General features: G+C 43.9%; 1 protein-coding gene across 2 annotated transcripts; it reads right to left on the reverse strand.

Annotated features, from left to right (window-relative positions):
• Positions 1-1,119: 1,119 nt before the first annotated feature.
• Positions 1,120-23,919, reverse strand: LOC127009713 (pre-mRNA-processing factor 40 homolog B-like). Of its 2 annotated transcripts, XM_050883056.1 has the most exons (21): positions 23,806-23,889; positions 22,926-23,022; positions 21,956-22,172; positions 21,459-21,717; positions 20,852-20,981; positions 19,901-20,046; positions 18,490-18,585; positions 17,867-18,003; positions 14,218-14,309; positions 13,623-13,760; positions 12,915-13,037; positions 11,297-11,410; positions 10,428-10,542; positions 9,783-10,005; positions 9,344-9,482; positions 8,532-8,639; positions 8,193-8,387; positions 6,990-7,100; positions 6,101-6,247; positions 5,412-5,509; positions 1,120-2,103 (listed from the first exon to the last, which is right to left on the reverse strand). In XM_050883056.1, the coding sequence occupies exons 2-21, from the start codon at positions 22,980-22,982 to the stop codon at positions 1,956-1,958; spliced, it is 2,793 nt and encodes a 930-aa protein (XP_050739013.1). In that variant the 5' UTR covers positions 22,983-23,022; positions 23,806-23,889; the 3' UTR covers positions 1,120-1,955. The 2 variants fall into 2 exon arrangements, with proteins under 2 accessions (XP_050739013.1, XP_050739014.1); XM_050883057.1 differs by lacking the exon at positions 22,926-23,022 and having other exon boundaries at positions 23,806-23,919.
• Between the last annotated feature and the right edge of the window lie 546 nt (positions 23,920-24,465).

Here is a 24,465-nt window from a genome sequence, read left to right on the forward strand (position 1 = left end):
CTGAGTTGAATTTCCATATGTAACAAAACTCATGTCTTAAGCCTCTATATCTATTCCATTAAGATCTATAGGCCTAATTCAAGTTTATTTTGTTATTTGTTTGCAGAAAAGATGCGAGGAGTATGCTGGGAAGCTGTAGATGTGTCTGAGTTGAATTTCCATATGTAACAAAACTCATGTCTTAAGCCTCTATATCTATTCCATTAAGATCTATAGGCCTAATTCGTTTTCTTATTTTATTTGCCTGTTGAAAGGTTGGTAGGAGTGATGTGGGACGCTGTATAAATGAGCATGGGTTGAATTTCCACATGCCAGAAACTCCTATTTATCTCTCTATAATATATCTTGCGTCAGTATGTCTACACGGGTTATGAAATTTGATACATGTAGAAAAGAATATGATGAAGGACTAATGAGATACTATACAGGAGTTAGACATTAGAAGCTGCAGTGAAAACAAAAATACTGTAAAGTGACCAAAGATTACAGAAGTTATGAAATTGAAATGACAGTTTGATGGAAAGGTTGGTGATTACACACTTAACTCGTCAAGAATAATGGGCATGGCATCAGTGGGCATCCCTTTCCTTCATCCTCTCACTAAATAATCTTTGCTTATTCCAGTGCCCTTCTGGTTTAGGAATGGGTAACTCTTGCATAAGGGATTGGGATAGAAATGCCAGTATCCCTATGTTACCACCTCCTCCTCTCAAACAAAATTACATATAACACTAATACTACTTTAGCACTAATTATACCATCATTAGGGACAGTAGATAATTAGTTAGGGGTGTATTACCCCGGTAGCAGCAGGGATCATGTTTCTTAATGGTCCCTCCAAGCGAGAAAAATGAGAAAAAATCATCACTCACACATAAACCATTTCAAAATATATATTAAAGCATTTGTGATCAGTTTATGCATCATCTATTTTGGGGGGGTTTAGTATATCATGGCACAAATTTGGCCCGCCGCTGCTACACGGTAAAGCCACAAATTTGGCCCGTCGCTGCTACACGGTAAAGCCACAAATTTGGCCCGTCGCTGTTACACGGTAAAGCCACAAATTTGGCCCATCGCTGCTACAGGGTTAAGTGTAGGATATGAAGACCAGCGAGATATTGTACAAGTAACTGTAATTGAAACTTGTAGGAGACAGTGGTGGTTGCGGGCAAAGGGTAGGATTCAAAAATATTAATACAAAACACAAGATTATTATAGATACCTCTCTCTCTCTCTCTCTCTCTCTCTCTCTCTCTCTCTCTCTCTCTCTCTCTCTCTCTCTCTCTCTCTCTCTCTCTCTCTCTCTCTCTCTCTCACTCAAGATATGACAGCTTTGTACTGATTAAATTATAAAAAAATGTCATGTATATCAAGAACGTTTTTTGTAATTCTCCACAAAGTCTATCGTCACAAAATATTAGAAGAATTCGTATGTCAATTAATCTTTTAATTTACTGTACTACCATTAACACCTCCGTCAATACCAAAATATTAGCCCTTTCTGAATGAGTCAACTTAGGTCAGGTCAGGTCACGTCAGGTTAGAGCAAATATTTTACTTGTAATTTTAAACCCATAATGGAAAACGTATCTGTAGTTTAGGAGACTCAATGCCCAGCACTCCACCACCTCCTCCTCCTCTTCTTCCTCTTCCTCCTCCTTCTTCTTCCTAAGTATATGTCCTCCAGTTCCTTCATCAGCTGGGCTCTCTCTCTCTCCTTCTCCTTCTCTTTCTCCCTCCCTCAATTCCCTTATTCTTAAATCAATTCATCTTTTTAACTTCACTGTATACTAACATGACAAACTTCCATTAGGCTGTTGTGAATGAGTCAAATCAGGTCAGGTCAGAGAGATGGTGTGTGTAACAGGAAACATATCTGCAATTTAGGAGACTCAATGCCCAGCGCTCCACCTCCTCCTCCTCTTCTTCCTCTTCCTCCTCCTCCTCCTTCTTTAGTTAATGTTCTCCAGTTCCTTCATCAGCTGTGCCCTCTTCTTCTCCAGTTCGTCCTCGCTCAGCTCCCCTTCCTCCAAGCTCACTTCACCGGCCTCTCTCTCGGAAGATCTCTGTCCGGAGTCGCCCTCGGAATGACCTCTCGACCTGGGGGTGAGAACGAGGGAGTGAGGGAGTGGTTTTGAGGGTAGGTTTGGTGGGTGTTGTGGTGTAAGGTGGAGTTATTAAGGGTGGCTGTGGTGTGGTGGTTTGGTGGGTGTTATGGTGCAAGGTGGAGTTATTAAGGGTGGCTGTGGTGTGGTGGTTTGGTGGGTGTTATGGTGCAAGGTGGAGTTATTGAGTGGAGTGTTGTGAGGTGAAAGCATGGGAGTAATATTAGGGATGTTTACTGTGTGGTGGTTTGGTGGGTGTTACGGTGGAAGGTGGAGTTACTAAGTGGAATTATTGTAAGTATCTGATTATTGGTATTGATTTTCAACTAATATTAAGTTTAAGAAATTGAGTGACTGAGTAATTATCCGAGACTTGAAAAATAGTCTGCTATCATGTGCCTGAAGGTTGTAAGAATAGGTGAGAGAAAAATAAGAAATGAAAGCACAGAATTATAACTGACTATGTACATGTGAAACAAGTGTAGTATGGTACCTAATGGGTTATCAGCAGGTGGGTAGAGAAAATTGATATAACGCAGCGAAAAAATCCCATAATGAAAGCCAATGGATGCTGGGGATCTAACCTGGGCCTTATGAATAGAGGTTAGGGCAGCAAACCAACTGTGCCACCCATGAGAGGTCACCATGCCAGAGGTGGTTCATTATGGGGCACAAGGTGGATGTTGACTTTCGCTTTGAACTTATCAATGTCAACATGAGAAGGGAACAAAGTTGAACTAACCTCACACCCACATCCACACCCACACTCATCCATCACCCACCCACACCCACACACACACACACCCCTCAGCCCCTTCCCCATGGCACCCCCCTCACTACCAAACTGCCCTGACTCAGGTGCCGTCATACATACCTCAGGTGCGAGCTTCGGTATGAGCTTGAAACGGAAAATACAGTGTTATGCTGCAGTGTGGGTGACAGTGTTCAAAGCCCTGCATACTTATTCCCCTCCCCCTCTGTCCCTCCTCTCCTATAATCTTCTGTGTTCTCTTCTCCTTTTTCTCCTTCTCTTTCATTGATTTTCCTTTTATTTTTTTCTTTCTGGGCATCTCAGGCAGCTCATGGTGTCTGCACTCCTCCCTCTCTGCCTGATTCACCTTTGATAATGATGTGTTGCCCAAATCACACCCTGGGCTTCACTTTACCTTCACTCGAGCTCTGTATGTCACGAAACACACAAGACATCAGTCCAGACCCAGAAAGGCTTTTACCAGCACTGGGGAATGAACTTGCGACTGACTAGATGGGAAAGCCACTCCTTAACCAGTGGGCCAAAAAGGTACCCAGCTCAAATCAGGCAGGTCAGTCACTACAACGATAATAATAATAATAATAACACTGGGTGAAGGATTGGTCATTACGTAATCCTTTCCTTCACTCACTGCAGCCACCCCAACCCTCCCATGGAAATGAAAGCTTCTATTCCCCAAACTATCTCTACACATTCACTCACTACTCACGATCATTTTTACTACTTTAAGGTGTAGCTGCACCTCCTGTGTTATTTAGGCTTTCATTCCTTGTTATGTTCTCACGTACAGTGTTGGATGGAAATGCTAGAGACAGAGAGACACTTCTGAGGTAGCTAAAGCCTTCAGTAAGATAGCAAAATGGATGGAAATGCTAGAGACAGAGAGACACTTCTGAGGTAAAGCCTTCAGTAAGATAGCAAAATGGATGGAAATGCTAGAGACAGAGAGACACTTCTGAGGGTAAAGCCTTCAGTAAGATGGCAAAATGGATGGAAATGCTAGAGACAGAGAGACACTTCTGAGGTAGCTAAAGCCTTCAGTAAGGTGGCAAAATGGATGGAAATACTACTGAGGTAAAGGCTTCATAAGATGGCATAGCAAAACAACACCTAAATAAGGCACAAGCACTGGGCACAAGTACTGGATGAACAATGTATGGAGAGCAACCCATGAAACAGTTGCTTGGGTTGGATGGAAATACTAGAGATGGAGAGATACTTCTGAGGTAAAGGCTTCATAAGACGGCATAACAAAACAACACCTAAATAAGGCACAGTTACTGGATGAACAATATATGGAGAAAAACCAGCAAAACAGTCCACTCCTTTGCTATGCTTGGGTTGGACAGAAACACTAGAAAACAGTCCACTCCTTTGCTATGCTTGGGTTGGACAGAAACACTAGAGATAGAGAGATACTTCTGAGGTAAAGGCTTCATAAGACGGCATAACAAAACAACACTTAAATGAAGCACAAGTACTGGATGATCAATGTATGGAGAGCAACCGGCAAAACAGTCCACTCCTTTGCTATGCTTGGGTTGGACAGAAACACTAGAGACAGAGATACTTCTGAGGCAAGCCCTTCCGGAGTAGGCAATACAAAATCACTCCTAAACGAAGCCAAAACAGAGGAAAGGGAGCAAACACAATCTGATTCTACACTGGGAGGTTCGGGTACAAGAGAGTTGGATGCAGTTGATGTCATGTTACAAAGGTCAGGGTGAAACAAACTGTGGAATATCTTGTGTGAAAATGCGTGGAGAGCTTGCATGTGTGTGTGGAGGGAATTATAATGTGTGTGCATGGCATTTTAAACCCATTAGAGAAAGAGGAGGAGGAGGAGGAGGAGGGGAAGGGAGACATGATAGAAAAAGAACGAAATAAAGGAGAACTATTTTGGAGTAGGAGGAAAAATAAAAGTTGGCGACAGTAAAACCAACAGTGAACTCTTCTTTTTTTTCCTCCTCCTCCTCCTCCTCCTCCTCCTCCTCTTCTTATATATGCAAATGCGAACAAATTACCAAGCCTTCAGAAAATAACTGGTGCTTAAAAACAACACACACAAACAAGTTATTGCTTCATGCAGTGTGATGTGAAATGGAAAAAAAGTAGATTAAAGAAAGAAAACAAAGAAAGGAAGTGTAATATTAAGACCCATAAATCATACTCATTCTTTCCTGGTCTATTTTACTGTCAACACACACACACACACACACACACACACACACACACACACACACACACTTCATCCTCCCTCAGACTGTTAATTTATCTAAGTAGGAGAGGAGGAGGAGGAGGAGGAGAGCGGGGGAGAGGGAGAAGGATGGAGAGATAAGGAGAAAGAAAAAGAGGAGCAAGAGGAGAGAGGAAGAAATGGGTTTTGAAATTCAGAAAGAAGAGAGGAAGAGGAGGAAAGGGAAGAAGGGGAGAGGGAGGAGAAGAAAGGGGGAGATAATGTAGCTTCAAAAATACTGAAGTTAGCACACACACACACACACACACACACACACACACACACACACACTTACCCTGCCCGCGAATGTGACCTTGACCTCGAGCGTGACCTGTGCTTCTTCTTCTTGGAGGAGCGACGTGACCGATACGAGTCCTCGCTGCTGGGGGAACGCTGGAGGCAGAAGAAGAGGAGGAGGAGGAGGAGGAGGAGGAGGAGGAGAATGAAAAATTAGTGTCGATTTTACTGTCAATATATATATTTTTTTTTTACTTTTCCTGTAATAGAAATGAAAGGACTATGGGATATCCGAGGTCTGTCTGTGCCATCCTGTCCTTATTAGTCTAGATATACCCTGAACCACATGGAGGAAGGAAGGAAGGAGGAGGAGGAGGAGGAGGAGGAGGAGGAGGAGGAGGAGGAGGAGGAGGAAGAAATCAGTGTTGAATTTCACGTTGCCAATATTTTAAGCATTTTTTAAGCCCCTTCTATTCCATTTTCCATTCTCTCTCTCTTTTATCTCCCTCCTCTTTCTGAACCACATGGAGGAAGGAAGAGGAGGAGGAGGAGGAGGAGGAGGAAGAAATCAGTGTAGAATTTCACGTTGCCAATATTTTAAGCATTTTCTAAGCCCCTTCTATTCCATTTTCCATTCTTTTTCTCTTTTATCTTCCTCCTCTTCCCTTTATTTTCCTGTCCGTTCTCTCCTTGTCTGTTCCCTCTTTTTCCCTCCCTTTCCTCCCTCTTCACCTCTCCCTCACTTACCGATCTGCTTCTGCCCTTCTTCTTCTTGCTCTTCTTCTTCCTGGAGCGTCGTCTCTCCTCCTCGGAGTCGTCGGAGAAGCTTCGGGAGCGCGAGCGAGAGCGGCGAGATTTTGCAGCGCGCTTGTGGTGGCCTTCATCGCTGTCGGACTGAGGGAGAGAGAGAGAGAGAGAGAGAGGTGGTGAGGGTAGAGTTATGGGTGAGTGGTCAAGGGAGAGGGAGATAAGAGGGAGAGAGTAACAGAAAGGAATAAAGAAAAAAAAGAAGGAAAAGTGGAAGAAAGGAAGGGAAGGGACAGAGGGAAAGAGAAGGTAGAGGAAACAAGGAGGAAAGGAAAGGAAGGTGAAAAGGAGGAGAAGAAGGAAGGGAGGAAAAGGAAAGGAGGGAAGAGAAAAAAGGAAGGGAAGGGACAGAGGGAAAGAGAAGGTAGAGGAAACAAGGAGGAAAGGAAAGGAAGGAAAGGAGGAGGAGAAGGAAGGAAGGGAGGAAAAGGAAAGGAGGGAAGAGGAAAAAGGAAGGGAAGGAGGAGGAGAAGGAAGGAAGGGAGGAAAAGGAAAGAAGGGAAGAGGAAAAAGGAAGGAAAGGATAGGAGAAGGAGAAGGAAGGAAGGGAGGAAAAGGAATGGAGGAAAAGGAGAAGAGAAGAAGGAAGGGAGGAAAAGGAAAGGAGGGAAGAGGAAAAAGGAAGGAAAGAAAAGGAGAAGGAGAGAGAAGGGAGAAAAAGGGAAGGAGGAGGGAAGGAAGGGAGGGAGGAAAAGATAAAAAGTGATGGATGAGGGAAAGGAAAGGAGGGAAAGGAAGGAGGAGAAGGAAGGGAGAAAAAGAAGGAGGAGGAGGAGGAGGAGGAGAACAGACAGAAGCCGAGACACAAACAGAGAGTGGACGTCTTTACCGAGTAGGAGTGTGAGCGCGACCGAGACTTCTTCCTGTCCTTCTTCTTGCTCTTCTTCTTGTTGCGTGAGTGGTGGTGGCCGCACGCCTCCTCCAGGTGCTGCTGGTACTCCTTGGGGAAGGGGGGGGAAGGGCAGTCAGTAACCAAACAAAATTATTTAATGTTTTTCTTTGCTTAATTCTCCTTCCATCTCTCCTTTCTCTTCTCTCCCTCTCCGCTTTCTTTCCCCTCACTTTACCCTTAACCCATATCCACTGTGTTATTTTCTATTGTTATTATTATCATTGTTATTAGTCGCCCCTCAAATAGTTCAGTTTCGGTTTTATACAGATTGTCACATAAGATCTTTTAAGGATTTTTTAATTTTCTGCTTGTCGGGAAATTTAAAAATCCACATAAAACCAAAACCGAACTATTGGAAACCGTACCATTTGAGGGATGACTGTATTAGTATTATCAGAAGAGGTGAATCAGATAGGGGTGAAGGAGAGAAAGAGAAAATCAAAACATACATTGCACCAGGATACCAAGGCAAAAGTGAAGAAAATGAAGTGGAAATGAAAGGAACAGCCAAAGACTATCAAAGACTGCTAGATTACCTTCATTAAACCACACCCAAAATTGACCTCTCTCTTGGCCACTCTCTACTTTCATCTTATTCACGAGCGGCGATTAGCAAGGTTTATTTTCTGCCCTATTTTTTATCTTTCATTGACCTTAACCTGGTAGCAGCGACGGGCCAAATTTGTGGCTTTACCGTGTAGCAGCGATGGGCCAAATTTGTGGCTTTACCGTGTAGCAGCGACGGGCCAAATTTGTGGCTTTACCGTGTAGCAGCGATGGGCCAAATTTGTGGCTTTACTGTGTACCAGCGATGGGCCAAATTTGTGGCTTTACTGTGTACCAGCGATGGGCCAAATTTGTGGCTTTACTGTGTACCAGCGACGGGCCAAATTTGTGGCTTTACCGTGTAGCAGCGATGGGCCAACTTTGTGCCATGATTTAAACTCCCATAATAGATGATACATAAACTGATCACAAATGCTTTGATATATATTATGAAATGGTTTGTGTGAGTGATGATTTTTTCTCATTTTTCTCGCTTGGAGGGACCATTAAGAAACATGATCCCCGCTGCTACCGGGTTAAACTGCTTCCTTTCCTTAAAAAAATTAAAAAATAAAACAGCCCCCTTCTACGTACCTTGAATATCCTGATGCGCTCGGCCTCGATGGTGACGGCAGTGAAGGATGGCAGGTGCTGGACCCTCGGCCGCACGTCTTCCCAGGTGGAGCCGGAGTCCACGCCGATGGACTTGAAAGCCGCCCGCAACCCTGCCTCAAGACGCTTCATCTTCCGCGCCTCCTCCTTCAGACGCTCCTTCTCTCTCGCCTCGGCCTGGGGTGGAGGAGGAGAAAGTGGAGGACAAGGAGGAAGAGGAGGTAGGTTAGTCTTCAGTCACAGAGGATTGCATTTTTTCATATTTTTTTCCTTCTTTTTTATTTCTTCTTAGGTTTAAACAACACACACACACACACACACCTTTTCAATGAGAGCGTTGTAGGTCAGCTTCACGTTCCCAGCGTCCAGCGTGGCGGAGCGCGGGTCGTCACACACCACCGTGGCAAATTCCTTGAAGCTTGTCTTGACCTGTTGGGAGAATAAGGGAAAGAATGGAACATGTATGAAGCCTGTCTTGACCTGTAGAGGGAATAAGGGAAGGGGAACTGACTGTGTGTGAAGCTTGTCTTGACCTGCAGAGGGAATAAGGGAAGGGAGCTGACTGTGTGTGAAGCTTGTCTTGACCTGCAGAGGGAATAAGGGAAGGGAACTGACTGTGTGTGAAGCTTGTCTTGACCTGCAGAGGGAATAAGGGAAGGGAACTGACTGTGTGTGAAGCTTGTCTTGACCTGCAGAGGGAATAAGGAAAGGGAACTGACTGTGTGTGAAGCTTGTCTTGACCTGCAGAGGGAATAAGGTTAGGGAACTGACTGTGTGTGAAGCTTGTCTTGACCTGCAGAGGGAATAAGGTTAGGGAGCTGACTGTGTGTGAAGCTTGTCTTGACCTGCAGAGGGAATAAGGTTAGGGAGCTGACTGTGTGTGAAGCTTGTCTTGACCTGCAGAGGGAATAAGGGAAGGGAACTTACTGTGTGTGAAGCTTGTCTTGACCTGCAGAGGGAATAAAGGAGAAAAACAAATGTGTGTGTGGTGCAGATTTGCTTGAATAAGAGGAGGAGGCAAATATGTTAGTCTTGGGTCAGAGACGGCAATGTTTCTTCCTATTATTTTCCTTCTTTTTCTCTTTCCCTTCTTGGACACCCACACACATCTAAGGCCAAGGGCACAACCTCACCTGAACCTCAAACGACTTCTCCTTCAGTATCTCCTTGATGATCTTCTTCTCGTCATGGAAGCGAGACTTGAGGTCGGCAACGTAGAACTTGAAGAGGTCGAGAGGCGTTGACCCCGGCTGACCCAGCATAGCAGTGAACCTGAGGGAGGAGACACACGATAGGTCAGGTCAGGTTAGGTAAGATTAGGTTAGGTTCATACCATATAGTGCTGGCTATCATGTGTTTGAAGATACCCTAAACTTAACCTATGCTGAGTGTAGTTACCGGGGTGGCAAAGACAGTTTTCGGGGGTCGGAAATCGGCAAATCTATCAATGCTCTGAAGATGACGAGGACTGAGGAAAGGACAACACAGACACATGACAAAAGAGAGAAAAAAGTACGCAAAAAAATGCTAACCAAACCAACCCTCCACCACCTTGCCCTTCACCCCCCTCACCTTATGTCTGCCGAGATCATTGGGTACAGCTCCACCCAGAGGGACATGGAGGTCAGCTTGCCCTGCTCGTGAAGCTCGTCCAGCAGCGCGATGTAGTTGTCACGACACTTGCGCTGCTGCCTCTTGACCCTCTTCTTCTGGCGCTCCCTCTCCTCCTCCTCCTCCTCCTCCAGCTGCTTGATGTGCTCGGCAAAGACTATCAGGGCATCTTCCTTGTCCATGCCTGTGTGGAGGGCGACATGTGAGGAGGAGGAGGAAATGTAACCTTGGAATTAGTGCTTGAAATGGTTGGTTTGTGTGGGGACGGAGAGTGGTGGGGGGGCTGTATAGGGAAGGTGGGGGATGGGAAGAGAGTGGGGAGGCTGTGGGTGATAGGGGGCTGTATAGGGAAGGTGGGTGATGGGAAGAGAGTGGGGAGGCTGTGGGTAATGGGAGACTGTAAGAGTGTGTGAGTGTGTGGTGGAGAGTGAAGGAGAGGTCAGCCAAGAAGTCAAGGAGTGGAGGAGAGGTCAGTCAAGGAGCGGAGGAGAGGTCAGCTGAGGTGAAGAAGTAGAAGGAAAAGAAGAAGTTCCTTGACACACATGGAACTTCTGAGCACCAATCCGTCCTCTCTGTTGCTTTGTGCTGTGTCTGTATCCTACTTACTGAGCAGGTCTGTGTCCTCGGCAAAGGTTGGGTTGTCGATGAGCATTTGCTGCGCCTCAGACCAGGTGGTTTTGAAGGTGATGTTGGTCATGCTGTCCAGGATCTCACTCAGTACCTATAGGGGGATAAAAGTGAAATTTAATGAAACTTTAGCTTACCAAATAGAACTGTTGAGGCCTGGAATAATTAGTGTGGGCGAGGCAACACGTAGAGCTGAGAATATCTGTGAATCGGAAGCAAATTTAAACAGGAATAGATAACCCGGTAGCAGCGATGGGCCAAATTTGTGGCTTTACCGTGTAGCAGCGACGGGCCAACTTTTTGCCATGATATAAACCCCCAAAATAGATGATGCATAATCTGATCACAAATGCTTTGATATATATTATGAAATGGTTTGTGTGAGTGATGATTTTTTTCTCATTTCTTTCGCTTAGAGGGACCATTAAGAAACATGATCCCTGCTGCTACCAGGTTAAGGAGACAGGACAACACAAGCTGATATGAAAACGAGAGAGTTGGAAGAAGCAGGACTGAGTGTGCTGAGAGGGAGTGCCAGAACAGGGAGAGATGGAGACACTTCTGACATGGCCACCCCCAGGAGGGAAGTTACCGTGAGGGAGAAGGGCATTGGAGATATTGACAGATAGATAGAGAGTTGGAAAGTTTCGTTTAGTCGGCGCAACACCTGTGGTCATATGCCGGAGAGAGACAGAAGGGGAAGGAATTATAGAAGGGGACAGATCCTAGGAAATGGGACACAACCCCCGATTAATACCTGGTACCCATTGACAGATAGATAGAAATTCTGTACACTGTAAGAAGGTTAATACATCTAGGTTAATACAGCAAGGTCACCACAACCTCACCTTCATGTTCCTTTTGCGCATGGCCTTGTTCTCCTCCTTCTCCTTCTTGGCTAGGTTGAACACAACGTCCTCGTACACCTCGCGCCTCTCAGACTCAGGCACGCATTTCCACAGCTGACAGAACGCACATATATATAAGACACTCTGGCTCAGGAATAACTCTTACACTAGGCAATATTCCTGTGATTTATGACATTAAGTTAACTCTGGCTTGGGAATAACTCTTATGCAAGGCAATATTAAGTTAACTCTGGCTTGGGAATAACTCTTACACAAGGCAATATTAAGTTAACTCTGGCTTGGGAATAACTCTTACGCTAGGCAATATTTCTGTGATTTATGACATTAAGTTAACTCTGGCTTGGGAATAACTCTTACACTAGGCAATATTTCTGTGATTTATGACATTAAGTTAACTCTGGCTTGGGAATAACTCAATATTTCTGTGATTTATGACATTGTTAACTCTGGCTTGGGAATAACTCAATATTTCTGTGATTTATGACATTGTTAACTCTGGCTTGGGAATAACTCAATATTTCTGTGATTTATGACATTGTTAACTCTGGCTTGGGAATAACTCTTACGCAGGGCAATATTTCTGTGATTTATGACATTAAGTTAAAACTGGAATGGGAATAACTCTTACATGAGCAATATTTCTGTGATTTATGACATTGTTAACTCTGGCTTGGGAATAACTCTTACATGGGCAATATTTCTGTGATTTATGACATTGTTAACTCTGGCTTGGGAATAACTCAATATTTCTGTGATTTATGACATTGTTAACTCTGGCTTGGGAATAACTCTTACGCAGGGCAATATTTCTGTGATTTATGACATTGTTAACTCTGGCTTGGGAATAACTCTTACGCAGGGCAATATTTCTGTGATTTATGACATTAGGTTATTCTATGCCACCTTTGTATGTGATAGCACTACTTTATTATAAGCTGGTTTCTATGTCTTCATGATACAAGAAAAGTGCAGTTTTCCTCAAAGAAATATAAATACATGAATTGAATTAGAAGAGGAAGTTGTGAAGGCAAAAGTGTGTGGTAATTTAAGGAAACACTGAACAAATATAGATGACATGTATAGGAAGTAAATATAGATGTGACCATACAAGTGTGGCTCAGGCCCTGCACGCTACAATGAGGTGAGTACGACAGGTAGGTGGAGCAAGACTAAGGAAACACTGGACAAATATTGATGTAATGTAGAGGAAGTAAATATAGATGTGACCATACAAGCGTGGCTCAGGCCCTGCACAGTATAATGAGGTAAATACGACAGGTAGGTGGAGCAAGACTTAATAAAACAAGTAGGTAGAGTGAGACTTAATAAAACTGAGGTAAATACAACAACTAGGTAGGCGTTCATTATGGATATTTTCTTTTTTTTTACAACAAAGGAGACAGCTCAAGGGCACAAAAAAAAGGAAACAATAATAAAAATAAAAAAAAGCCCGCTGCTCGCTGCTCCTAAAAAAGAATCAAAGGAGGTGGCCGAAAGAGAGGTCAATTGCACTGTGTTATTGCAGTTTCTCTAATAGGTAGGTAGAGCAAGGTGTGAGAAAATGCAGCTAGTGTAATAAGACAAGGTTCTTGGTTACCTCGAGGTGCTGGAACATCTCGTGGCAGCGGTAGTACTTGATGGTAGAACTCATCCGCTCATTGTTCAGCAGGAAATGCTCCAGGTCCTCCTTGGCCTTCTTGGCACGCAGTCGCTGCTCCTCCTGTGACACCAAGACCAAGACCGAGGGTGAGCTGATGCAGTATATTTTATTATCCCTAACAGGCAAGTGAGGAAATAGATTTTTTTTTTTTCCCCCCCTAGCCCCTTGCCTGCGGATTTCCTACAAGAATTCCTCACCAAGCGACAGGAATGGAACAAAAAGTGGCTGCTACAATTCAATGAAGAAAAATGTAAAGTTCTGCACCTTGGGAGGGGATATCCAGCATACCAATACCACATGGGAAACACTCCACTATCCACCACAGAGGCAGAGAAAGACCTGGGACTATATGTTACCAGGCTACCAGTGAAGGAGTATCCAGCACACCAATACCACATGGGAAACACTCCACTATCCACCACAGAGGCAGAGAAAGACCTGGGACTATATGTTACCAGGCTACCAGTGAGGGAATATCCAGCATACCAATACCACATGGGAAACACTCCACTATCCACCACAGAGGCAGAGAAAGACCTGGGACTATACGTTACCAGGCTACCAGAGAAAGACAAATCCATACCAATCACAGCAGAAGTGTTAAATTGCTTTCCTTGCCGTAAAAAGATGAGACATAAAACCCACCTTCTCCTCCTTGGCGCGCTGGACCTTGTAGGCGTTGAATGCTTGCTTCTTTTCGTTGAGCTTGTTGAAGGCCTCGTACCGCACGTCATTCTGGATTAACCGCACGGCCCGGTCCCACGTGGCGTCGCTGGGCACTCCCTGGGGCGGGGGAGGGAGGAAGATCGGTGAGGGAAAACATTGAAAAGGTCAGCGAGGAAAATATGTGAGGATTGGTGAGGGAAAACATTGAAATGTCAGTGAGAAAAACATGAGGATTGGTGGGGAAAAACATTTCACGAACACTTGATAATAATAGAATAAAGTGGAATAATAATAATAGAATAATAGAATAAAATAAAATAATAGAATAAAACAGAAAAAAATGAATAATAAAATGAGAATAAAATAATACAACAGAATAAAATAACAGAATAAAATAAAATAATAAAATAAAAATAAAATAAAGTAAAATAAAAAATAAAAAACATAAAAATAAAATAATTAAATAAAAATAATAATAATAATAAAATAAAAAAAATAATAAAATAAAATAAAATAATAAAATAAAGTAAAATAATACAAATAAAATAGCCTAATAAATGGCCCTGTCTCTCACCTTGTCTCTGAGGAACTCCTTGAAGGCCTCCAGCGCCTCCTTCTTGTCCTTGAAGACCAGCAGCTTGGGCTCAGGAACCTCCTTCACCTCAGCTGATGATGGGAGGAAGGGGGGGGGGTCAGTCTCTCTCTCTCTCTCTCTCTCTCTCTCTCTCTCTCTCTCTCTCTCTCTCTCTCTCTCTCTCTCTCTCTCTCTCTCTCTCTTCTCTTTTCTTCTTTATTCTCTCCTATTCTCTCTCTCTCTCTCTCTCTCTCTCTCTCTCTCTCTCTCTCTCTCTCTCTCTCTCTCTCTCTCTCTCTCACACACACACACACTAGCAGCTAAAAACACTACTAACTGAGGAGGTAAGGAAGGATACAGGGAGCTAGTAGTTATGTCAGCATGCCTCTGTCCTCTATAATTTCCATAACACGGGCTGCCAGGCGACGTAATTATGCATGAATGTAAGGATAATGAGGAACGCACACACACACACACACACACACACACCCTCGAGTCCTTATTTAAACAACTAACGTCACTCCACATACAAGCCACCCGTCCATCCATGCTAATATTCGCTACACTATCATGCCTCATCTTTAACCCGGTAGCAGCGACGGGCCAAATTTGTGGCTTTACCGTGTACCAGTGATGGGCTACATTTGTGGGTTTACCGTGTACCAGTGATGGGCTAAATTTGTGGGTTTACCGTGTACCAGTGATGGGCTAAATTTGTGGCTTTACCGTGTACCAGCGATGGGCTAAATTTGTGGCTTTACCGTGTACCAGTGATGGGCTAAATTTGTGGCTTTACTGTGTACCAGCGATGGGCTAAATTTGTGGCTTTACCGTGTAGCAGCGACGAGCCAAATTTTTGCCATGATATAAACCCCAAAACAGATGATGCATAAACTGATCACAAATGCGTGATATATATTATGAAATGGTTTGTGTGAGTGATGATTTTTTCTCATTTTTCTCGCTTAGAGGGACCATTAAGAAACATGATCCCTGCTGCTACTGGGTTAATGCAATAGAGCAGCTTAGAGGAGTGTAGTATTTCCTATCCTCAGCCCGTGGGAAGTAAATTCAACCGTTTGTATCACACACACACACACACACACACACACACACATACATACACACATCTACTTTTCTTCTAAGTTATGGCAAGACAAAGACTAGGAGGGGGAACTACAGCTGTTTTTTCTCTCTCCTATAAGTGTATTAATAAATCTATCAGTCCGTCTGGGGGAGGTCACACTGGTTTCCTTGGGGGGTCATTTACCGGCAAGAGACAAGAAATAAAAAAAGAATAAAATAAAAATAAGACTCTATATATTGAAAGGAGAAGTGGGAGGGAAAAAATGAAGGAAGGAAGGAAGGAAGGAAGTCTCGAAGGAATTTTTTTTTTTCTTTTCACTAAATGCACAAGAAGATAGAAGAGGAAAGAAGATACACACTCCATTACAAGAAGAGGAAGAAGAAGAGAAGGGAAGAATTATAAGAGGTAGAGAAGAAAGAAGGGGAAGAGAAGGAGAGGAGGTAGAGGAGGAGGAAGAGGAGGAGGAAGGAGAAGAAAAGGAAAACACCAACACACACAACAGTTTAAAGAGAGAAATGGAGAAGGAGAAGAAGAAGGAGAGGATGAAGAAGAAGGAGGAAGAGGAGGAAGGGTGGGAGGAGGAAAGGAAGGAGAGGAAAGAAAACACAGAAGATTAGGAGGAGGAAGGGAAAGAAGAAAGAAATGGAAAATGAAGAAGAAGAAGAAAAAGAAGAAGAAAAGCAAAAAGGAGGAGGGAGGAAGGAAGGGGGTCACACAGCACACAACACAACTACAACTAGGACAAACTCTATCACTAGCAACACACTGAACAGCTAGCAGAGGTATTATGTAAACTCTCTCAGACCTAGCAGAGGAGGTTTGCCAAGATCCTCTGCGTCCAGCTGGCCAGACTTCTTCTCAGGGGCTTGAAACGAGAGAGAGGGAGGGAGGTAAAGAATGAGTGTGTGTGTGTGTGTGTGTGTGTGTGTGTGTGTGTGTGTGTGTGTGTGTGTGTGTGTGTGTGTGTGTGTGTGTGTGTGTGTGTGTGTGTGTGTGTGTGTGTGTGTATGTGTTTGTTTCTCTCTCTCTCTCTCTCTGTGTTTCTGTATGTGTGTGTGTGTATTTACCTAGTTGTACCTAGTTGTAGTTTTACAGGGCCTGGGCATTATGCTCGTGTGGTCCCGTCTCCGTGTCCGCATTTATCCAACTTATCTTTAAAGCTTTGCACACTCCTCGCTGATACTGTATCCTCGCTCAGACTGTTCCAAGCCTCTACATTTCTTTGCGGGAAGCTATACTTCTCTGTGTCTCTCAAGCATCTCCCCTTTCTCAATTTTTTACTGTGTCCTCTTGTATTTCTGCTTATGTTTCCTTCTGTTAGTAGCAGTTCTTCATTATCTACTTCATCTATTTTGTTTAATAATTTATAAATTTGGATTAGGTCTCCCCTTTCTCTTCTTTGTTCCAGTGTTGTTAAGTTCATTTCCTTTAATCTTTCCTCGTATATTAATCCCTCCAACTCTGGGACCATTTTTGATGCCATCCTCTGTATTCTTTCTAGTTTCTTTATATGCTTCTTCTTATGGGGGGACCACACTACCTCTGCATATTCTAATTTTGGTCTAATCATGGTAGTGATTAGCCTTCTCATCATGTCCTTGTCCATGTAGTTAAATGCTACTCCAATATTTCTCACCAAGTTATATGTGTCGCTAAAGATCCGATTTATATGACTCTCTGGTTGATTATCATCCCTCATCACTACTCCCAGATCTCTCTCTTCATGCACTTTTTTTAATGTTTCACCATTTCCCATTTTGTATATCCAGATTGGTCTTGTTTCACTTTTACCCATTTCCATAACATGACATTTTTTCACATTAAATTCCATCTCCCAATCCATACTCCATTTCCAAATTTTGTATAGGTCTTCTTGCAATATTTCACAATCTTCTTTGTTTCTTATATGTTTTTGTAATTTAGCGTCGTCAGCAAACAGGTTTATGTAGCTATTAACTCCTTCAGCCATGTCATTTACATATACCAGGAAGATTATCGGTGCTAATACTGAACCCTGTGGTACTCCGCTTTCTACATTTCTCCATTCTGATTTTATGTCCTTGACCACAGTTCTCATCTCCCTTCCCATTAGGTAGCTTGCCATCCATTTTTTCATATTTCCTTTCAATCCTCCTTTATTTTCCAGTTTCCATAATAGTCTTCTATGTGGAACTTTGTCAAAGGCCTTTTTCAAATCTAGATAAATACAATCAACCCATCCATCCCTTTCCTGTGTTCTGTCTGTCACTCTTGAGTGACAGAGTGAGTGGTGTGTGTGAGTGTGTGTGTGTGTGTACCACCACCATCACCACCAGCTCTCATTGACATCAAATTCATTCATTCTCTCGCTCTCTTTTTCACACCTAACTATTCTCTCTCTCTCTCTCTCTCTCTCTCTCTCTCTCTCTCTCTCTCTCTCTCTCTCTACCTTTACTATCTATCATTTTCCTTAATCTCATCTATATTTTTCATATTCTCTTCATTTTGACCTCGATTTTCCTCTCTCTCTCTCTCTCTCTCTCTCTCTCTCTCTCTCTCTCCCCCCCCACCCCATACACTCACCCTTGGCAGCCGAGGCGGTGCTGGGAACCTCGATGGCCGCCAGTGTCGCCGCCATGGCCTGGTCAAGCGCTGAGCCGACCTTTTTGTCCTCCGGCGGGCCTCCTCCTCCTCCTCCTCCTCCTGGCCCTGTCTTGTCCCTGGAAGGTTGTATGTAAGTCAGGTAAGGCAGTATGGATGGTTATAATTAAGGGGGGATAGAGTGTGTTGGTTGTATACTGAGATTTTGATGAATAACTGTTTTTTTTCTTATTTTTTAGTCAAGAGAGAAGGAGTGTGTTCATGATCAAAGTTTAGATAGGTTATATTTGTTCAGTATTTATAAGTCTGGTATGTTTTCTGCACACACACACACACACACACACACAGGAAGATGCATGAGACATAAAGAAATATAGCTTCCCACAAAGAAATATAGAGGTTTGGAACAGACTAAGTGAGGATGTAGTATCGGCGAAGAGTGTGCAAAACTTTAAGGAAAAACTGGACAAATACAGATACGGAGACAGGACCACACCAGCGTAAGCCCAGGCCCTGTAAAACTACACCTAGGTAAATACAACTAGGTAAATACACTCTCTCACACACACACACACACACATGCTACTGCTGTCAATCTATCGTACATTCTCAAGGTTGACGGGTCCAGCGCTGAGCCTGGCTTCTTGTCCTCGGGCGGAGCTCCTGGTGGTGGTCCTGCAGATGGTCCCCCTGTCTTCTCCCTAATAAAAGTATACATGCCACCAATGAGACACTGATATGAAAACCCCCATCCGTCACACACTCATAAAGCTAAACTGTAAAACTGCAGAGAGAATGCAGAAATGATAACACAAGAATGACAGAAAAGTTGGAAAGATTCATTTAGTCAGCGCAACATCTGTGGTCATATGCCGGAGAGAGACAGAAGGGGAAGGAAGGGAAGTTTTGTTTAGTCGGTGCAACATCTGTGGTCATATGCCGGAGAGAGACAGAAGGGGAAGGAATTATAGGAGAAAGGAACAGACCCCAGGAGACGGGACACAACCCCGATTAATACCTGGTACCCATTTACTGCTGGGTGGACAGGGGCGTAGGGTATCGGAAAAGCCGCCCAAATTTTTCCACTCCACCCGGGAATCGAACACGGGCTCTCTCGGTTGTGAGCCAAGTGTGCTAACCACTGACAAGAATGACACAGTACTATTAATTCATCTCCCATAAAGTCAAGTGCATGGTAGAGAGCAGTGATGTGAGATCCAGGAAAAGGCATTAACCCGTGGTAGCTGCAGGGATCATATTTCTTAACCTGGTAGCAGCGACGGGCCAGCCAAATTTGTGGCTTTACCGTGTAGCAGCGATGGGCGAAATTTGTGCCATGATATAAACCCAAAAAAATAGATGATGCACAAACTGATCACAAATGCTTTGATATATATTATTAAATGGTTTGTGTGAGTGATGATTTTTTTCTCATTTTTCTCGCTCAGAGGGACCATTAAGAAACATGATCCCCGCTGCTCCCGGGTTAATGGTCCCTCTAAGCGAGAATAATGAGAAAAAATCATCATTCACGCAAACCATTTCATAATATATATCAACGTATTTGTGATCAGTTTATACATCATCTATTTTGGGGGGTTTATATCATGGCAGAAATTTGGTCCGTCGCTGGTAGGCTACACGGTAAATCCACAAATTTGGCCCGTCGCTGGTAGGCTACACGGTAAATCCACAAATTTGGCCCGTCGCTGGTAGGCTACACGGTAAATCCACAAATTTGGCCCGTCGCTGGTAGGCTGCACGGTAAAGCCACAAATTTGGCCCGTTGCTGCTACCGGGTTAAAAGAAAATGAAAAAAAAATTATATATAGCTGAACCCTCTCCTGAAATACTACTCTGAAATGATTACTTTTGGATACTGATAAATGACCATTAATATAATCGTTTCAAGGTATTTCCAGGGAGGATTCATCTATGTATCCTTCTCTCTAGTTTCCCCTAATGCCCTTTCATGAGCCTTAATATTAATACTAATGACACAAACATTATACTCACTCCTGCTCCTCGGCCAAGATCTTCGCCTTGAGTTCCTCCAGCTCCTTGGGGATGGTCCACTGCGACTCCTTGGTGTTGACGTTGTGATAGTACACTTTGCCGCTCTCAGATTTGTACTCCTTCCACGCACACTGGGAGAGCAGCAGCTGGGGGAGGAGGAGGAGGAAGGGATGTCAGACTGGTGTTGGTGTTGTGAGATGCTCTGCCGCTCACATCGACTATTTCCAAGGGCTAAAAATGAGATCAGTCGAGTTCTATTAAGTGGTTTTGTAGGTTCAGGGTACAGAGGAAGGGTCAAACTACCACCAGGGGGAGAATAAGGAAGGGATGTTAGGCTGTGTTGGTGTTGTCAGACGTTTCCGCCTCTCACATATTTCCAAAGGCCAAAAATGAGATCAGTCGAGTTCTAATAAGTGGTTTTGTAGGTTCAGGGTACAGAGGAAGGGTCAAACTACCACCAGGGGGAGAATAAGGAAGGGATGTTAGGCTGTGTTGGTGTTGTCAGACGTTTCCCCCTCTCACATATTTCCAAAGGTCAAAAATGAGATCAGTCAAGTTCTAATAAGTGGTTTTGTAGGTTCAGGGTACAGAGGAAGGGTCAAACTACCACCAGGGTCAAAAACTTTCCCTTGCCAGTCCATTCCCTTGAGGTCAGTTCCAATAATGTCCATATAGATATACCAAGCCATGTTCCCCTATTACAAGCTCTCCCTGACTAGCCCATTCCCTTGAGGTCACTTAATTCCTATCAGTATGCCAAACCCTGACCCCCACAAGCTCTATATGAATTACTGTTATGAGTCAGTGAGGGCCTCCAGCATGGTAATATTCTGTAATAGTATGGTGGAAACTGGGTACATCTTGACAAATGGAAAATCAACATGACGGAAACTCACTCCAACACTGTTTTTCGTCATCTAACAACGCCACCCTAAGACAGTAATATCTCACCTCTGCCGCAGTCTTGAGCTCATCCGGCTTCTCCCACGAGCTCTGCCGCAGCACAGTGTTGTAGTAATAGACGCGGCCGCCGGGGGCCTTGTGTTCCGTCCACACGCTCTTCTTCTCCTTGGTGGCGGACCTGGAAAGACGTGTGTGAGGGAAGGGAAGTATGGAGGAGTTTATAGCTAATGTAATGTAATATAATGTGATGTGAGAAAATGAAATTGACCTCTCTTTTGGCTACTCTTTGCTGTTATCTATTATGGGAGCGGCGAGTAGCGGGCTTTTTTTATTTTTTTTTACTCTTTTTGTTGCCCTTGAGCCATGTCCTTTGATGTAAAAAATAATAATAATAATAATAATAATAATAATAATAATAATTTTTTTTAACTCTTTTTGTTGCCCTTGAGCCATGTCCTTTGATGTTAAAAAAAAAAAAGAAGAAGAATAACAATAATAATAATTCACATAGACTAGTTATTCATTCCCTTCTTCAATAATAGTTCCCAAAATGTTACTGAAAGATGATTGTCCCAGAGGAAGGGCCTTTACAAAGACAACAACAAGCCCTCTCAATGAAGCCTTTAATAAAAACACCAAACTGAACCCAACTCACGCTGCGTCTGGCTTAGCGGCTGCAGCAGGGGCCCCCACAGCAGCGGCGGCGGCAGCGACAGGCGCAGAGGCGGGCAAGGCAGGCGCTGGGGTGGAGGGCATGGCAATGTTGGCAGGGGGCGTGGTGGCTGGCATGGCCCCCTGGGTTGGGTCGGCAGGCGAGACCACACTGGGGGGGGCGGCGGCAGCGGGGGAGTTGCTGGCAGGGGGAGTGTTGAGCTGGGGCGCAGCGGAAATGACGGCACTGTTACCCGGGTCACCTGAGAAGCACAGGGAAGGGGGCATTAAGTTGTAAGTAGGCATTGCCATTCTTTAACCCGTCCGCTGCGATTGGCACGGATTTGGCTTTCACTATAGAGAGAGAGAGCAAGAGTGTTTGGGCAAGATAAAAGGAGAGAGCAAGAATCAACAAGAAGGAAGAGGGAGAGCAAGAGTGTTTGAACAAGCCAGACACTTCCACACCAATCAAAACAGACAGCAAGATCATTTTAGCCTCACCTGCCCCGGCTTGACTGAAGGAGTTCAAGAAGCCTGGCGGAGGGACGTTGAAGGCTGGGGGCATGCCTGGGCCGCCCCCCTGACCCATGAAGCTGGGGGGCGGCAGGCGGGGAGGCATTCCGGGTCCTGGCGGGGGCATCCTGAAACCCATGGGCGGGGCGCCATAGCCAGAGGGGTTGTTGCTGCCGCCGCCTTTGCCGGGATTCATACCACCAGTCTAGGAGAGGGAAGGTGATAGTAGTAGTAGTAGTAGTAGTTAATAGTAGTTAGTAGTAGTAGTAGTAGTAGTAGTTAGTAGTAGTAGTATCAGTAGTAGTAAGGGCTATGAAAGGGACTCTGAGAAACATGGTATTATTATTATCCTTTGTCATGAATTATATTATTATTGCGTATTTTATCATTATTTTTCCTTATTGCTGTGTATTTCATTATTATTATATTAATTGCTATGATCATTTTTCAGCAACAGAGTTCTATACCTCTGATATTCCCTTCTGGATGAAGTAGTAGGAACATACACACTTGCCAGTTTAAGGTCCACCCGACACACTCACTTATCTAATCTGCTTTGTGATTTGGTAAATATGGAGATTCACTACGCGCCTCCAACATTGCCCCCACGAGAATAATAACCTTTCCAAGGTCTCACATACTGTTGTACAAAATAAAACAGATTTGTGACAGCTGTCATCCAGCACTGACAGTCCTGCTGTCAACTGACCCGGGAGTGACCTACCGATTACTACATATCACCCTGGCCTCCATTTTACTCAAATTTTCAGTAGCGTGCGTTGAACAATATCCAGTTGGTTTCTGACATGTGCTTGTCACAGCTTCATGCGACTGCGATCCACAGAGCACACGTCACATGCCTGTGTCACTGTTCGACTTGGTTTTGGGATAATAATCGGTCCTTTTGTCAAACTACATGCATACGAATAAAGAGGTTAAATACTCAGTTAACACTTACCGAGAGGTGAAGTAGAATATTTTGAGTGTGATTGAGAATGTCGGTCCATCCATCCATTATGGCAGCTTGAGAACAACTGACTTCAGCAGGAACCCACCTATAGGTGTCACCCCAGATACCCTCGCATAATAAAATTTCATGAATGTATTCCTTTAAAATTATAAAATACAAATAGTTGCACCATTATTTGCTTTAATATAGAGAACTCTTTAAGACCGTTTTTGTGGTATGGTGCAAGGCAGCTATGAGGATCAGTCTGCCCAGGAAGCCCTTGTGAAACCACAACACTGAACTTAGAAATTTTCAAGGCATCCCCACATAATTAAGCCGTTTACGCAGTAAATTGGTATGACCAGTAACTAAAACCTTAACAAATGTGAAGCTAATGAAGTCGGTTCTGTATATTAAAAGCAGTAGTTGGCTAGATTAACACTTTTGAGTACTTGCACCTTCATATTATGGTTGAAGGACGTGTATTTCGTCCCTTAACTATAATATGGAGGCGTAATATCGTATTTTGGAGGCGCGGAGTCAATCTCCACAATTACCTATAATTTTCACGATTTTCACTGCTTATGGCGCACCCTTCCGGCCCAAAGAGTCACAAATAGCCGCCCCACTACAATTTCTGAACTTACAGGATGGCGTGACACTAGTTTTTTGGCCCACTCCAACTTTTTATCCTGCCATGCTATAGGGAACGGCTTGGCCACCAGCTGACGGAACAAGGTGAATGTCAAATCTAACCCCCGCCTCGAGGTATCGCCGGGAAGGTCTGAGCCTCGCCCCTACGCTAAATACCGCCTTAAATCTTACACTAAAGCTGCTACAAGTTCAATACAACCTTGTGAGGTGTTCCTTAAGGGCTAAAGCAACCCACCATGGCAGCGATAAGGGAATCCGGCGCGCCACACGGCTCTTCTCCTCCTTCCTAAACTCGGTCTTGGTGCGCGACGCCGACCCGGACGTAAACAAACGGCGTGCTGTGGAGCCTTTGCAACGGGGAACAAAACACTAGCGAGGAAATAAATTAAAATAGATGATAAAATAGTAAGAAACAACGGGAAACGAAACATATTTGCTGTGGTGTTGGGAAAAAGACCTCAGCAATGAAAGAGAAGTAAAGAGTGTAACCGTGGAAAACAAACTAAAGGCCAGAGAAAAGGGAAATGCAAAAAGAAGAAAAGTCATGTAAAGCAAGTTAAAGTGAAGAAAATAAAGAATATGAAGATAGAAAAGGACCTAAGAAGCGATACAAAGCGGACCATTTCAATAGAAGAAAAGGACGAAGACTAAGGAGCTAAATTAAATAAATGATAAAATAGCCTCTGGAAAGTAATAGCAAACTTAACTCAAGTCAATAGCACCCAGTCTATAACCAGTGGGAGGCTTTACAGAGCCTTACTCGCGTATTTGCAGGTGTATATGAAATTAAAGCCTGTTCGGAGCATAATGGAGAGAGGTCTAGAACGATGGGAAAGCCATTAGTAAATGTTAAAGATGATGCTAATGATGATGAAGCTACATCAGTATACCCGAT

This window comes from Eriocheir sinensis, chromosome 41 (genome assembly GCF_024679095.1).
Source record: "Eriocheir sinensis breed Jianghai 21 chromosome 41, ASM2467909v1, whole genome shotgun sequence".
Lineage (NCBI taxonomy): Eukaryota > Metazoa > Arthropoda > Malacostraca > Decapoda > Varunidae > Eriocheir > Eriocheir sinensis.

Bases quoted from the DNA above. Each gene is read 5' to 3' on its own strand.
- LOC127009713 (XM_050883056.1), bottom strand. From the start codon at position 22,982: ATGGATGGATGGACCGACATTCTCAATCACACTCAAAATATTCTACTT. The intron at 8,640-9,343 runs GTGAGGTTGTGC...TTCTCCCAACAG, and splicing joins AGAAGTCGTTTGAGGTTCAG to GTCAAGACAAGCTTCAAGGA. The intron at 6,248-6,989 runs GTAAAGACGTCC...TCTCTCCCTCAG, and splicing joins CGCGCTCACACTCCTACTCG to TCCGACAGCGATGAAGGCCA.